The 15756-nt window shown below is 41.5% G+C and overlaps 1 protein-coding gene across 1 annotated transcript in view; it reads right to left on the bottom strand.

The window, feature by feature from the left end:
• DCLK2 (doublecortin like kinase 2) overlaps positions 1-15756 on the bottom strand; it is a 151172-nt gene that overhangs the window by 31963 nt on the left and 103453 nt on the right. The window contains 3 exon segments of the mRNA XM_036852031.1: positions 2630-2687; positions 4310-4418; positions 5519-5594. Coding sequence (XP_036707926.1) covers positions 2630-2687; positions 4310-4418; positions 5519-5594 — 243 coding nt within the window.

The following is a 15756-nucleotide window of genomic DNA, read 5'->3' as shown; positions in this document are numbered from 1 at the left end:
GAACTTGGCTCCCAAAATTATGACACATTCTGCTTAAATCACACAATATCAGATACAAAGAGCAACACCTACTTACATATGGAGACAGGCTTTGCAGCTGAAAATGTAATAAAATTGTTAGCACAATAACTGAAAACACAGAATTATTTAAAGAAAATTACATTTAGAAAAACCTTATTCAAAGAAAAGGGGGGCATTTTGCACAGACTCTGCTTCATTGGCTGTCACAATGTAGTGTTTAAAAAAAAAAAAGTGTATGACAAATTTGTCTATTGGATTTTCCACTCTGGGTCTCTGAGAAGACTCTTCTAACACTGTATCACAATATATATGTATTTTTTAAATTAATTAATTAATTAATTTATTTATTTATTTTTGGCTGTGTTGGGTCTTCGTTTCTGCGCGAGGGCTTTCTCTAGTTGTGGCAAGCGGGGGCCACTCTTCATTGCGGTGCGCGGGCCTCTCACTGTCGCGGCCTCTCTTATTGCGGAGCACAGGCTCCAGACACGCAGGCTCAGTAGTTGTGGCTCACGGGCCTAGTTGCTCCGTGGCATGTGCGATCTTCCCAGACCAGGGCTCGAACCCGTGTCCCCTGCATTGGCAGGCAGATTCTCAACCACTGCGCCACCAGGGAAGCCCTGTATTATAATATTTTAAGTTTCCTGTTAAAAATACACAATTTTGTAAATGTCTGATGAAGAATAGTTTTAGGAGTTCCATAAATATAAAACCACTACTATCACATCAAATCCGCCTAGCTATAGCTTCTGAATTCCTCTGGCATATTAATAATATTAACAGTTAACATGTGTTAAATTCTTGTTACATACTGATACTTTTCTACATGTTTTCTATGCCTTAATTCAATTAATTCACAATAACCTATGCCTTCGATATTATTAACAACTGCATTTTATAGGAAGAAACAGAGGCACAGAGGGGTTAACTAATTTCTCCAAGGCCATACAGCAAAAAGAGGCAGAGCCAGGATTAAACTTTATACAATCTGGCTCTAGAGTAGTACTGTTCAATAGAAATGTGATCCACATATGTAAATTTAAGTTTTCTAGTAGCCATGTTAAAAAATATAAAAAGCAGGTAAAATGTATTACTTATTTAACCCAATATATCCAAGATACTATCATTTCAACATGTAATCAAATACAAAAGATATTAATGAAGTATCTTACATTCTTCTTTTAGCATTAAGTCTTCAAAATCTGTTGTGTTTTACACTGAGAGTACATTTCAGTTCAGACTGGCCATACTTCAGCTGCTCAGCACCACAAGCGTGAGGGGCTCAGAGTTGGACCATGAGTTCTAGAGCCTTCTCTCTCTTTTTTTCAATGTATTTATTTATTTATTTATTTATTTTTGGCTGTGTTGGGTCTTCGTTGCTGTGCATGGGCTTTCTTTAATTGCGGCGAGCGGGGGCTACTCTTCATTGCGGTGCGCGGGCTTCTCATTGCAGTGGCTTCTCTTGTTGCGGAGCATGGGATCTAGGCACGTAGGCTTCAGTAGTTGTGGCTTGCGGGCTCTAGAGTGCCGGCTCAGTAGTTGTGGCGCACGGGCTTAGCTGCTCCACGGCATGTGGGATTTTCCCAGACCAGGGTTCGAACCCGTGTCCCCTGCATTGGCAGGCGGACTCTTAACCACTGCGCCACCTTCTAGGGAAGGCCCTAGAGCCTGCTCTCTTAACTGCTATGCTACTTACCAGAAAGGAATCTAAAAAGGTCTTTGTCATCACTATTGTAGAATATTTATCCTTTCAAACATAGTTGAAATGGCAGTAATCTAGCAACAGTCCATCATTTGATTTTTTTCCCAGTCCCATCTTCAGAGTAGGACAGAGAAAACAGTTCATCCATTTGGGGAGACAATCCATGGTGTTTCTGCACATCCCACATCAGCTTTAGTTACAAACTATCTTTCCAAGTATGTCTGTATAGCAAACACCCTTGGAACACAGAGACAGGGTCTCCCCCAGGGGTGGAGGGCCAATTTGTTTCCTGACCATGATAATAAAAATAATGCTCTCCACTGGGGCAGAGGCTGAGTAGGATGCTAGTGGCCCCCTCATAAGATTGGGGGGTTCCTAAGCTTGGGGGTCCTCCACTGTGACACAAACCCACTGTGTGGACAGCATCCAGCTGGGCCCCTCTGCATCACTTCTGTGGGCTTTGGGAGTTAAGGGGAACCAGTGCAAGCATGGAGCTCCTGCTTTCTGCTATGGCACCAGTAATAGTTTTTGTCTCTGACCTAGGAATCTTGTGTCTTCTGCCACATCTACAAAGCTGGAAGGCTAATTTCTTAGTCTGAAAAGTCTCAGAACCCTCACAGTTCTTGAGGCACCTTTTGTGTGTTGCTGGGTTTTGATATAGACATCTCCGAGAGAGGAGAACTTGTATTTTTCAATGGTTAGGACAAAGATCAAATCAATTTACTGTTTTAGGATTAAGGTTTCTGAAAAATGGCAGGGAAAAAAAAAAGCTTGACAAGGTTTCCCCTGCTACTATCAGCAGACTATTCCTATTATGATCTTGTCAAATCACCACTTAAATTCCTTCACCGCAGAAGACATCTCTAAGTTTTTTCAGTTTCTTTTACAAAACAGTTATGTATACTGTACCTTTCCACAACATTTGGCTTTGTCTATAATCTTTAGGGCAAACTCTTTTCCTGTGGACCTATGGAATAATCAGAGGAAGGACATTTAAAGACATAAATCAAAGACACCATCCATCCTGATTTCCTCTACAGCACAGACCCAGGGAAAAAAGAGTGGCTTCCTTCCCTATACACCAGAGAGGATGCTGAGTGGGGTCAGGGAGAAAAATACCCACAAAAGATTTTTTTAAAACCCACAAAGCCACACTGTCAATCTCCTTTTATAACTATTAATCATTACAATATTAAGTAACTCACATATTTAAAGTATTTAAATTCTGTTGTATCAGACTTGGATAAGAAGCTGTTCTTCCATACTTAAATCTCAAAAATAGTTCTCTTAGGAGACAGAATACAATTAAGAAAAATTAATCAAAGTAACAGAAAATTTTCTTTTATCTATGTCTTTACATGAGTCCATTAGTCACTAATTAGCCCATAATTCAAAACTGAAAAGTCCCTAGACTTTCAGTCTCTATTTCTCAGCCAAAACTCCACTTAGGATCTGGTGCCACCTTATCCACACCTTTAAACGTCCATATTTGGTACTAGAGACATCATTCATTTGACATAAGAATCCTGATGTTGTTATTTAACTTTTAATCACCTTTAGTATAATTTAATCTGAACATGTAAAAAATACATCTTTTAGAATAGGAAAGCAGTTCAAGAAAGAACACTGTGGTATTCTTGGAATAGGTTAGTTCTCTCAAGCACAAGCTGCTTTTGCCAGGTGGTCACAGTACACACTGATGAGACCTACCTTGGAAGAATAACTTTTATTTAAATTGCTTCTCCATAATAGAAACCAAACACTGCCTCAGATTTCTAATGAGTCTTTAGAAGTCATATTTTAGATGCTTGTTGCTTGAGCAGCAATCTGTGTACCAGAGCTAAGCAGAGGGGCTTAGAAGACAGGGAGCTACTTTGTGTACCATATAAGGAGCAGTAAAGCTTCACTGGAGATGTAGCAGAACAGGAAAACTGTAGTCACCAGAACTTTCTGGAAAACTCCCCCTCACCCATCTCCCACCACCACAACAAAAATTACCACTTAGAACAGCTAGAGTAACACGCTATAAACACAAACACTCTAATCTGAGTCTTTTCCAGTTTTAATATTGTTTACAAAAGGCCTGGAATGTAAAAGAATGGATTTGTTACCATCTGAGAAATTAGGACCTTAAACAAAATAAGGCTGGACAAGCAAAAATATAATTTTAATATGGGCAAAAGTTGGCTGATTCTGATATTGAATAAAGTCAGAGCTCATGTATCCTGAACTACTGATAATATGCAATTAATTATTAGCTGAGAGGGTTAATGACAATATAAGTACAGCACTGAGAATAGAGCCTGACACAGATAAGTGCTATAGATTTTTTTTTTTTAATGAATCGTACTCTTTCCTATTTTTCTCTTTCTCATGGATGAGACTTGATATATCTCCCAAAGTAAAAAGCAGGTTTATATTCTACATGTATACATATATTTTCCCCTGTCAAGTTGCCTGTGGGCATGCAAAACACTAGTCCTAAGAGTAGACTCTTTAAGAAGGCCTTTCGTTCATTCAGATAAGAATAAACTCCAAAGGAAAATGTATGTGTCAGTGAACAAACGATTATCCTCACTATCCACTCACCTGTCCATGCACTCTTTGACTACTGCAAAATTGCCATCACCAATAACCTTCCCAATTTTGTACTTCTCAAGAAGAGTTGACGATTCAGAGCACCTGTTTCCATTCACACCTGCAAAAAAGGATAAACACAAAGTCTAATGAACACATCACATTTCACCTTGATTCCTACAGATCGGTAAAATAATAAATCACAATGGAGTTATTTCTAAATCTGTGGTAAAACTAAAGAAAATCCTCTGAGCATATTCTCTGAATAGAACACCTGAATCACCAATTTCCTTTGGCCTTGTTGGTTGGAGTCAGAAACCAACAAAATCAATAAACCTAACAAATCCCTGAAATATCAGCTGAAAATAAGTGATTAGCTTTGGGTAAAAGGGAAGTCTAACCAAAACTTTGTAAACTTTTTGTCAACTCTGGAGAAAGGGGGAGGGGATTGATGATGGGGACTTAATCTTAGAAATTTTCTCTTCAAGATTTTCTGGTAAAGAAAATTCTGGCCACTTAGGATACCTTGTTAAGGCTAATATCTGGCTCAAAGTGTCCTCAAAAAGGAGAGGGGGGAGGGGCAGGAGAAGGAAGTGGTTAAGATCGACCACTTTTCACAATGTATCCTCAGTGCCCTGTACATAGCTGACATCAAACAAAGAAACCCACTTAATGTTATCTAAGAAAAAGGAAAGCCTACATTTAGGAATTATGAGCAGATTGCCACTAAGGAAAAATAAAGGAAACCCAAGACTAAAATTTGAAATTGGGTAGCTTAATTAACAACGAGATTCTATACATATTGACGTGACCCCTGCTGTTTAGGGAGATAATTTAGCACAAGTGGGTTTGGGGGGCAACCGAGTTCACATGGATGGCTTCCCTTATAAAAGTAATCATAGGGGCTTCCCTGGTGGCTCAGTGGTTGAGAATCTGCCTGCCGATGCAGGGGACACGGGTTTGAGCCCTGGTCTGGGAAGATCCCACATGCCGCGGAGCAACTAGGCCCGTGAGCCACAACTACTGAGTCTGCGCGTCTGGAGCCTGTGCTCCTTAACAAGAGAGGCCACGATAGTGAAAGGCCCGCGCACCGCGATGAAGAGTGGCCCCCGCTTGCCACAACTAGAGAAAGCCCTCGCACAGAAACGAAGACCCAACACAGCCAAAAATAAATAAATAAATAATTTTTAAAAAAAAAAGTAATCATAGACTGAGAACTACCTTCAGGACTCATGCAACGATCAAGTTCAGGCCCGCCATTTACATTGGAAGAAGATCGGCCATGTGCAGAATTCTGCTGAAAGAGGAGAGTGCCCATTATTTATCAGGATAAGTTTCCGAATCTTTAGCTAGCTCATCCTTAAGAGAAGAGAAAATGCTTATATAATAGAATGCAAAAAAAATAAAATAAAATGGTACAGAAACAGAAGAAGCATCCCCTTGCTTCTCATCTCACCTTTCTCCCTATATACAATCCCATTAATACAGTTCTTCCTTAGATACAGTATTTTCAATTCATATTAGTATCAGGAAAATTGACGTATGTTACTCTTCTTTGATACTGTGTTACTTTTGATCTCAACGAAGTAAAGTAAGGAGACTTTCACGGCCTCACCCATGAACAAGGTAGGTACTAGCGGCACAAGAAGGCTTAGAACTATAGATAATTACAAGAACGCCAGCACAGAGTCCCCAGATCCCACATTCCCCACCCTTCCCCACACCCTGGCTGACCACCAGAGTCCCTGCTAGGGCAGAGCTCTTCTCAGAAGTCCAGCCCCATGTCTGGGACTGCATCACCTTCTGCACCCTCCTGTAGCTTCAGGACCCAGAGAACAGCCCTGGCCCAATCAACTCCTTTGCCACCCTAAGACAGCAGGAATTCCTCTGAAGCATCATAAGGAGCTTTTTTTACTAGGAACCAGAGGGGAATAAAAGATAAAGCTTTTAGGTAGGTTCCAACTTCACAAAAAGCTGAAGTTCCCAGTCTAACACAGAAATATCTCTAGTTCTTAGGTAAACTGAAAAACTCATATTATGACTATTATTCATATATTTATTTATTACTATTTTGTTTTATTATTTATTTTCTTTATTATTCTGTAGGCTTGTGGAATTTTTTCTTAATTTCCAAGGGCTATTACACTTTCAAACTCAATCTTTTCTCTTTCATCTTTAATTTTCTTTCTTCTCTTTCAAAAAAAAAAAAAAAGTATTCCTTTCAGGAGTTTAAACATCAAAGGACTTACCAAATACCGAGAAGCATCTTTGGCATTTTTTGTGCTGGTGTGTTTACATGCTTGCCTCTACGCCCAAACTATCCTGGCAGCTTCTGCCCCATAGCAGCTGTGCCTTCTCCATCCCTGCGTCCTCCATGTGCAGCACAGGGCCTGGTGCACACACTACTTAATTCACACTTGCTAAATGAAAGCACAGATAGCACAGGTCTAGAGCAGGGACCTACCCTTCCCACAGTGCCCACAAGCTGGAGACACTGAGTCCACTCTCTTCCTCTGGGTGAAGTGGAGAACCTCACAGAAGCTGAGTTTGGTTCAATCCAGGAAAACCCAATACTTACAACATTCCTTCAAACAGGATCATCCAGAAGTTCTTTGGGGATAAAATATGAGCCTCAAGGATAAGAGGCACGTAAAAATTAGGCTGTTTTCTCAGGTCCCACGTAACCACACCTGTGTGGACAGTAAAACCAGGAGCAGCGTGTCCTGCTAGGAAACCCAGGGCCAAGGAAAAGCAGTGGTGACAGCCACCAAATGAGCCCCCTCCTGAGGCACAAACACACCTCTCGTAAGTGTCTGTGTCCTACACTCTGACAGGGGAGTAGTCGTGCAGGAATGTGGGTGTGCGTGTGGGTCGCTTTCTGGCCACCCTTAACCTGATGAAAACGCTGCAGCCGGATGAACACCTGGCTCCTCAAGAGTTCAATCACTGTTTCCTCACAATACAGGTAATTCGGTGGACAAAGTTTTTCAAAATTGAGCTTTTTCGTTTGTTCTATTCTTTTTTTTTTTTTCTGCTGAAATTGAAGGCAACTCCAAATTCAGCAGGAGTCTATGCTAGAATGTTTAAAAGCTAGACTTTTAAAATCAAGCCCCAGAGAGGGAACATAAAAGGAAGCTGAAAAGAAAACCACAGCATTCTCTGCTCCATTCATGGCCACAGCAACTACCCCAGTCCTGGTCGTGCTCAGCTTCTCTCGGCACCTCTACCAGAGGACTCCTCAGTTACCATCAGTCTCTCCCATTCCACGATTATAGCCAGAGAAGCTTTTCCGAAGGATAGTTCTGACATCGCCCCTAGGATCCCAGAAACTCATTGGGTCTTCGTTACCAACAGACTAACCCACACGTCTTCAGCATGGCGTTCAGGCCATGATTTATCCCCTTACCTGTCCAACTTGTTTCCCATCACTTTTTTTCATGTATTTCATACTTACATTAACTCCAATAATCTTTTTTATTTTTTAATTTTTTTGAGTAGCTTTATTTATTTATTTATTTTTGGCTGTGTTGGGTCTTCATTGCTGCACGCGGACTTTCTCTAGTTGCGGTGAGCAGGGGCTACTCTTCGTTGTGGTGCGCAGGCTTCTCACTGCGGTGGCTTCTCTTGCTGTGGAGCACAGGCTCTAGGCATGTGGGCTTCAGTAGTTGTGACACGCGGGCTCAGCAGCTGTGGCATGTGGGCTCTAGAGCACGGGCTAGTAGTTGTTGTGGCGCACACGCTCAGTAGTTGTGGCACACGGGCTTAGTTGCTCTGCAACATGTGAGAACTCTCCGGACCAGGGCTTGAACCCGTGTCCCCTGCATTGGCAAGTGGATTCTTAACCACTGCGCCACCAGGGAAGTCTCCAATTATCTTTTTTTTGAAACGTTGCTAAAACTTTCTAAGTCTTAATTTCCTGCTCTGAATATAGGGATAGTAGCAGCAGCTAGTGCAAAGATGTGTTAAAGAATTAAAATTAGCTCATGCATGTAAAATCATTTAGCACAGTCACTGACGTGTAACAATAACTCAATATTAGTTATTAGTATTTTTCCTCAAAACATCCAGCATAGGGCCTTGAACTGAGTGTCTGAGAAATGCTTTTGAATTACTGAATGTACAATGGCTATAAGAGATCTTTTGCTAAATAATTCATTCCAAGTCTGTTCCACTTCTAATCCAACCCTTACTAGATTGAAAACTGTCAGTCATGGGAATAAGAGATACAGATTAAACTCATACCAGCCACATTCTCAATGGAATAAAGATAAGAACAATGTCATTCTGGGGAAAGTTTTAGATCTCAAAAGATAAATGGAAAGATCCCCTTTGATCACGGGCTTGCCTTTAGGTTACAGGGATGGGGGAGGTGGACCGTCAATGTCCGGGAGCAGCAGTGGACAGTGGCCGGCTTACCTGAATGTCTATATCTCACAGCCCAGAACGGGGCAGCCTCACGCCCTCGGGGCACAGCTGGCTGGGTCCAGCCTGGGCCCTGAAGGAACCATCTCCCTTCCCAACACTCAGAGCCGGAGGGAGTGTGCAGCGTGCAGACCCCACGCCCACTGCAGAGGTCCGAAGACCTGCCTTCCCCCAGGCCTGCTTGCTCGGCTCTCCTGGAAGCAGGTAACGTTCTTCTCACAGGTCTCTTTCTTGAGCTAATTTGAGTAAGTTAGTTCATCGCAAGCTGATACGTTCTGACTCAAGGGCTAAGAAGGAAGTCTTGGAAGGGGCTAAAATGCAGGCATTTTTACCTCTTTGTACATTTTCACATGGATGTGTGACTCCCTGGAGTGTTTACGGAGCTCCTGTCAACCTCTGTAACTTTCTCAATGCTTCTTTTGATTAAACCCCCATTCCCACCTATCCTGATTCCCTGTACAGTCCAGCAATTACAAACCTGGTTTGTGTTGGGATTCAGAGGTGGCAAGGAGCCAGAGCAGGTGGTGGAAGCTGGTCCTCCAGCAACTGGGCTGAAGCCTGGCCTCGGAGGTGGCCTCATGGGCAGAGTGAGGGCACAGGCCCACGTGAGAGGCTACTTTCATGTGTACCTGACAAAAGTTTCACTAAATCACCAGGAAATGCAGCTTTCTTAGTAAGGAATGATGGCAAGAAGATTATTTTTCAAAACTCTCAAACAGAATGATTTTTTTTTCAAAGTGCTAAACCTCAAGCATTTAAAAACTAGAGAGTTAACAGAAGTGACATAACTGATTACCTGTCCCAATATGTTCCTTTACTTGAAAATAAAGCTTTCATGAAGAAAATGAAAACATAAAGAAATGTGGGAATCATCTTATAACACAGCTCAACAGACAGGACATGATTAGACCCACAGACAGTTTTCCTTTCCTCCCTCAGCTACAACCTGTGCTGGCTGCAAAGGATGCAAAGACGTAGGGCCAAGGTCATTACTGCCGGAAGCTTGCAGTCTCAGGAAGAGGCATGTGTGCACCCTTAAAACCCTTCCCAGAAACCTCACCTAACCATCTGAAGGTTCCTCCTGATGGTTTCAAACGCCCGTGAGGATCCGTGCGAGGGAAGCACTTCGCTACAGCACGAATCTGCACTTGGCGTGCTGGAATCACACCGCTAGCAATTAAGCTCACGTGACCTCCTGGCAACAAAGCCTGGTGCTCTGAGAATCCAAGAAAAGCTGGGTATTCACCAAGGTCTCTGGACAGATCCCTGGCAAACGTGAAGTGTCTATTGTTACATATAAAGAAAAGCATTCCCAGTGCCCTGAGAGACATGCAGACAAAAGAGGAAGGAAAAGCGAAAGCTATGACTACAAAATTCCCACCATTTACCAGTCAGAATTTATGGATTTCCCTGTCCCTTGTAAGAGAACTATTCTCTTACTGAAGCAAGGAGAGACTAAAATATGGCATTCCTGATTAAACCGGTCCCATTTCTACTGTCCAACTACACATTTTTTTTTTAATCTCTTAAAATGCTAATGAGCTTTCATGCTTCCATCAGCAACCAGGATGCTGAGACAGCACGAAGACTGTGCCTAGATGCTGCATTTGGGTGAGCTGCTCCTCCATAAAGCATAAACGGGTGGCAGCAACTGGGTTCTTTCAAGATATCTTCCATAATTACTAACTGATTCAAAAAGATGTCATGATGTTTAGGGGTGGGGAGCAGAGGGGACATATTTCCTGGTGAGTGAAGAAAGGAAAGTGATTGAAAAGACAGAAGACATTGCCGAGCACATTCTCTGGGACCTGCTCCACTGCGCCACCACCTACCTACTCTCTGGCAGCAGCAGCTCCATTTTTATGAGTATGCAAGGAAGGAAAATGCACAAGAATCCACTTCTGCTCAGAACTTTTTAAAAAAGACTTGAAAACAAGCAGAAAAAGCTATACAGTATTCTCAACTAGCTTCATTTAAAAGGGCATTCAGGGCTGAGTAAGTACATTTGATAATCATTAACATGCCAGCTTTCCACATTTTTAGTAAAGAAGTTAAGTCAAAGTGTCCTACATTAAATTTCTTTGATAAGTGGATTATTACTATTTCTACAAAACTTAGAATTTAAAGAGAATGTTAAGTGCTATACTAAAATTGTGAAGTTTTGTTCAGAAATAGGCAATTCTCAAAAAAAAGTAGCAAAAAAAATAGTTCTATTAATGCTACTTAATAGAACTACTTAATAGTCCCAACTTCATTTTGGTTTTTCATAAAAGGAAGCATTTGAACAGAATCTAGCAGATACACTTGTATAGTGAGTTGACTTTCTCGAATGCATCTTGGAAAACAGCACTACGATTCAATTTTTAAGTGGCCTACTGCAGGGGTCAGAAACATTTTCTGTAAAGGGCCAGAGAGTAATTTTAGCCTTTGTGGGTCATATGGTCTTTGTCACAACTACTCAACTCTGCTGGTGCAGCGTGAAAACAGCCATAGACCAAATGGAAACAAATGAGCATGGCTGTGTTCCAATAAAACTTTATTGAGAAAAACAGGCGTTGGGCCAAATGTGGCGACAGGCAAATAAATCCCTGGTCTACAAGAACTTTCTTAGGAAAGCTTTTCCTCCAATATAATTCTTACACTTTTAAATGCTTAGAACAGAATAAACCCCAGGGTATGGTTGTTATAAAGCAGTGGTTCTCTGTCCTTGGCTGTACATTAGAATTACCAGGGAAGATCTGAAAAATTCTATTGCCAGGCTGCACCACAGATTAAAGAATTCTTGCATGTAGGGCCCAGGCATCAATATTTTTTTAAGCTCCACAGAAGGTCTAACGTGTAGCTAAGGTTGAGAACCTCTGTGGAGGAAGTTTCTGGCAGTAATCGTAATTAATTGTCCAGCTATCTTAATTTAAGTTCTCTCTGTCACTCATCCAGTAATCTAGCCATTGTGAGTCATCAATAGCCCAAGAACAATGTTCTCTTTGTAAGAAAAGGAGAGAAGCAACTCATTACAGTTTACTGAATGCCTACTTTGTGCCAAGTCCTAAAATGAGTACTTTTATATCTTATGAATTAGGTATTATCATCATCTCTATCGATCTGTGAAGAAACCAAAGCTCAGAGAGGTTATATAACTTGCCCAAATGCCACAGCAAATGTGGATTCAGAATTTAAACCCGGGTCTGACTGCAGAGCCCAGGCTATTTGGCTAGTCTCACACTATGACCTCCTCAAGAAGTCTTGTACCCTATAACAGACTCACTGATCAAAATATTCACTGGGGTATATTTAGAACATGCTTTCAGAGTACATAACTATAATCACATTCTTATAATTTAGTCAAATAATATACAAGTCAATAAATAAATACACAGCCTCTCCTCACATAAAGCAATCTTAAGAAAAAATTTTCTTTAAAAAGATGACCTCTGAAACGTATTGAAGATTTTTTTAAAAATCAGTATTCTAGATATTACTTGTAAATAGATTTGCCTCATGATCATTTCTGTGGTGTTTTTTAAAAAAATATCAGAAATATCAGTTCCATTAATTAGAAGGAAAACCAGTATAAATTAGGCATCCATTTAAAAACAGAAGCTTTAACGCTTTAATATTGGATTTGTGATAATTTACTTTGAAATACTTCAGTATTAGTAATGAGACATGAGGACAATTAATCTGAATCAGCACCTAAGGGTTAGTAACATACAAAGTATTCTTATCTGTAGCCATACCTTACACTTGGTTTCATTTGGTAAAATCAGTGGTGCTTGAGACTTGTGACTGGTTCATAGTGGTGAAGAGCAGTAAACAGAACCCACTGTCTGTGCATGTACATTGTTTGAGACAATAGCCAGCTCAAGTCCATGAAAGTTTAATAGGGAAGAACAAACCTGACTCCATAATGGATGTTTCTTTTACTTTAACCTTTATATTCTATTGCTTTTGCTACAAGTTAATAACTAAAAGAATGTTGCTTATAGCCTGAAATATACAGGACAGCCCATTCTCAAGGCTCTGACCTTTAAAGATATAACATTTTCCCATTCATATAGAGATAAAAAGTTGCAGAACAGAGAATAACATTTGTCTTGTTGGAGGTTGAGAGGAACACTGTGACCTGAACTACACGGTCAGCTGCAAGAACAAAGGATTCTGGCACCAAGAAGTTTTTACCAACCAACCACAGCCCCTCCCCTAGTAGTATAAAAGAAGCCTGGATTCTAACTCAGGTAAGATGGTTCTTTGGGACACTAGTCCTCCATCTTCTCGGTCTGCTGGCTTTCCGAATAAAGTCTCTATTCCTTGCCTCAACAACTCCTCTCTCAATTTATTAGCCTGTCATGTGGTGAGCAGTACGAGGTTGGACCCAGTAACAAAAGGAGCTGCATGGAACCTGCTGACTTTGGCTTTCTGTTCCTCTGAGTATCTCTGCCACCTCAGTTGACTACACGGCCTGCCAAAACCAGCACAGAATCTCATCACATCCCTATGAGTGAGCCTTTCAAGCATTGGATTTTGCTTATTGGATTACTGGATTTTTCAGCAAAAGGTGGTATGGCCACACCTACCTGCTAAACATGTCTCCATGCTTTCAGTGTGCGGTACCACCAATTTCTAGGATGCCTGCATGGTGGGAGAGGTGCCTGTCTCTTCAGTGCCAACAATGGAGGCTATCACTGTCTGTCACTGGCACAGGCCAGCTCACTACCACAACCTCTAAGTATTATCGCCATCCAGTTTTCTAATGCGTGACCGAGAAGAAGGTCTAATTACCCACTTTCACGAATAAGGGGGCGTTTAAGATAAACACATAGGCTGCTTATATTCAAATAAAGTTTTTACAATTGATCCAATTTATACACTGATTTGCTCGGCAAACTCTCCCTCCACCCCCATAAAAAAGGGCTTCCACCCAGGTGAGCCATTTACCCACCAAATGCTTTTTTTTTTTTACTTAACAACTACAATGTACAAATCACTGTCCTCAAACAGAATCTGAGAGTCATTGTGATGATTTATTTTGTTAGGGCACTGAAGTCTTCAAAACTGCTTAGTCCCTCTTTTGCTTTTGTTTCTGTGAACAAAATCAATTATGTTCAGAGATGAAGTCACCACCCAACATTTCTGAGGTAATAAAGGAGGTATATAAGTCGTCAGTCTCTTCGTACTGAAGACCATTAACTAGTTTTAAATACCAAAGAAAAGCCAAAGCTCCAGGGAAAAGCGAAAATGTTGAAGGTCAGAAGCTACTGTGGATTTACATTTCACAGCTTCGAAAAGAAGTTCTGAGTTCAGAAGGTCAAAGAGTTACATTTTAGCTCTGCCAATCAGTATGAGATACTACCAGCCCTTTCATCACACTTCACAAATCTGGAAAATCTTTCACCACAGCAGACCCAGGAGACATTCATCAGACAAAATATCAGCACATCAGACAGTTTATAATCTCAAGATGTTGGATAATGTTCCAAATGTACTTTTTTCTTTCTTCTTTCAACCAACAAGAATGCTCACAGTAGACAGCCCCTGGGCATACACTTCAGCATCAAAACATGAGACATTTCATCCCCCAGTGTCCACAGATGTGCCCCTGACTCTGAAGGCTTGAGTTACTACAGCCTTGAAAGTCTTAAACTGGGACATGGATGATGAATTAAATTTCAGGGAAATGCTTTCTTCATCCATCTGGCAGCTGATGACACATTTAGTACTCTTTATTGCCTATCTGTCCCCCAAAAAATGCTGTGATTTACTCACAGTAAATATTCCTGAAGGGAAGGTTATCAGCTAGATCGAAGGGACTCAGAGGAGCTTGGGCAGAGGAAACAGGAGATCACAGGCTGAGGTCAAGGAGAAAATGGAGGATCAGGAAGACGGGGATTAAGAGAAGAAAACAACAGTGGTGGTAGGATTCTAGGGTTTGCAGGGGAGAGAAAAGAATGCACAGGGAGTGATCGGTCTGGAGAACAAAAGGACTGGAAGGAGAAAAAAGCAATGAAATTGATGGGAAGAGAGACTTCTGTGGTGCTCAGAAGGGAGAATGGACAGAAAGCTATTGAGGGAGCAGAGGCAGCCTGGGAAAGAAACTCTGGGTGAGATGAAAGCAGAGAGAAGGGGAGTGGGAGACAGCCTCCAAGATGGTCCCCGTGAGCCTCGTCTCCTGATGTTCATGCCCTTGTGTAGTCTCTTCCCACGCTTAACTGGGATGACATCTGTGACTACTGAGCTATGATGGAAATGATGGTGTCTGACTTGCGAGGCTAGGTCATAGAAAGGGGAACTTCTGCACGGCACTCTCTTTCAGACCACTCACTCTGGGGAAATGCAGTCGCCACATTCTGAGGATCCTGAAGCCAATCTATGGAGGGGTCCACATGGTGAGGAACTGAGGCCTCCTGCCAAGAGCCGGCACAACTTGCCACCAAGTGAGTGAGTCACCTTGGGAGGGGATCGTCCATTCCCAGTCAAGCTTTGGGCGACTGAAGCCCTGGTATACATATTCACTACAACCTCTTCAAAGATCTTTAGCTGCTCCTGAATTCCTGACCCACAAGAACTGTGGGAGAAAATAATTTTTTATGGTTGTTTTAAGCTGCTAAATTTGGGGATAGCTTGTTACTAACAGAATTACCTATAGATTACTAATAGGGTTGGAACATGTAGAGAGGGCAGGAAAACAAAGACGAAGGGTAGAGCTGGGAGGGAAAGTCATAACAGAAAAGCAGAGAAGGTAATAATATCTGGAGTCTGACTTCTCTCACTTTCTCTTTCCTTCTCCTGCACTACTGCATATCATTTTTTTTTTCTAAGTGAAACTTCCCTCATGTGAAAACTGCACCTGGAAACCCCAATGCTTACTGTAATACAAATAGAATATAAAAGAATAACAATAGAATAATAGAGTAACAAGGCTATTCTAAGTCCTTTCTTTATATTTAATCAGTTAATCTCAACCCTGTGCAGTAGGTCCTAGGAATCCCCTTTTTTACAGATAAGGGTGATGTGAGTTGCCCAAGGCCACACAGCTAGTG

Source organism: Balaenoptera musculus, chromosome 5, assembly GCF_009873245.2.
Source record: "Balaenoptera musculus isolate JJ_BM4_2016_0621 chromosome 5, mBalMus1.pri.v3, whole genome shotgun sequence".
In the NCBI taxonomy this organism is placed as follows: domain Eukaryota; kingdom Metazoa; phylum Chordata; class Mammalia; order Artiodactyla; family Balaenopteridae; genus Balaenoptera; species Balaenoptera musculus.
This window is presented reverse-complemented; position numbering and strand designations above follow the sequence as displayed.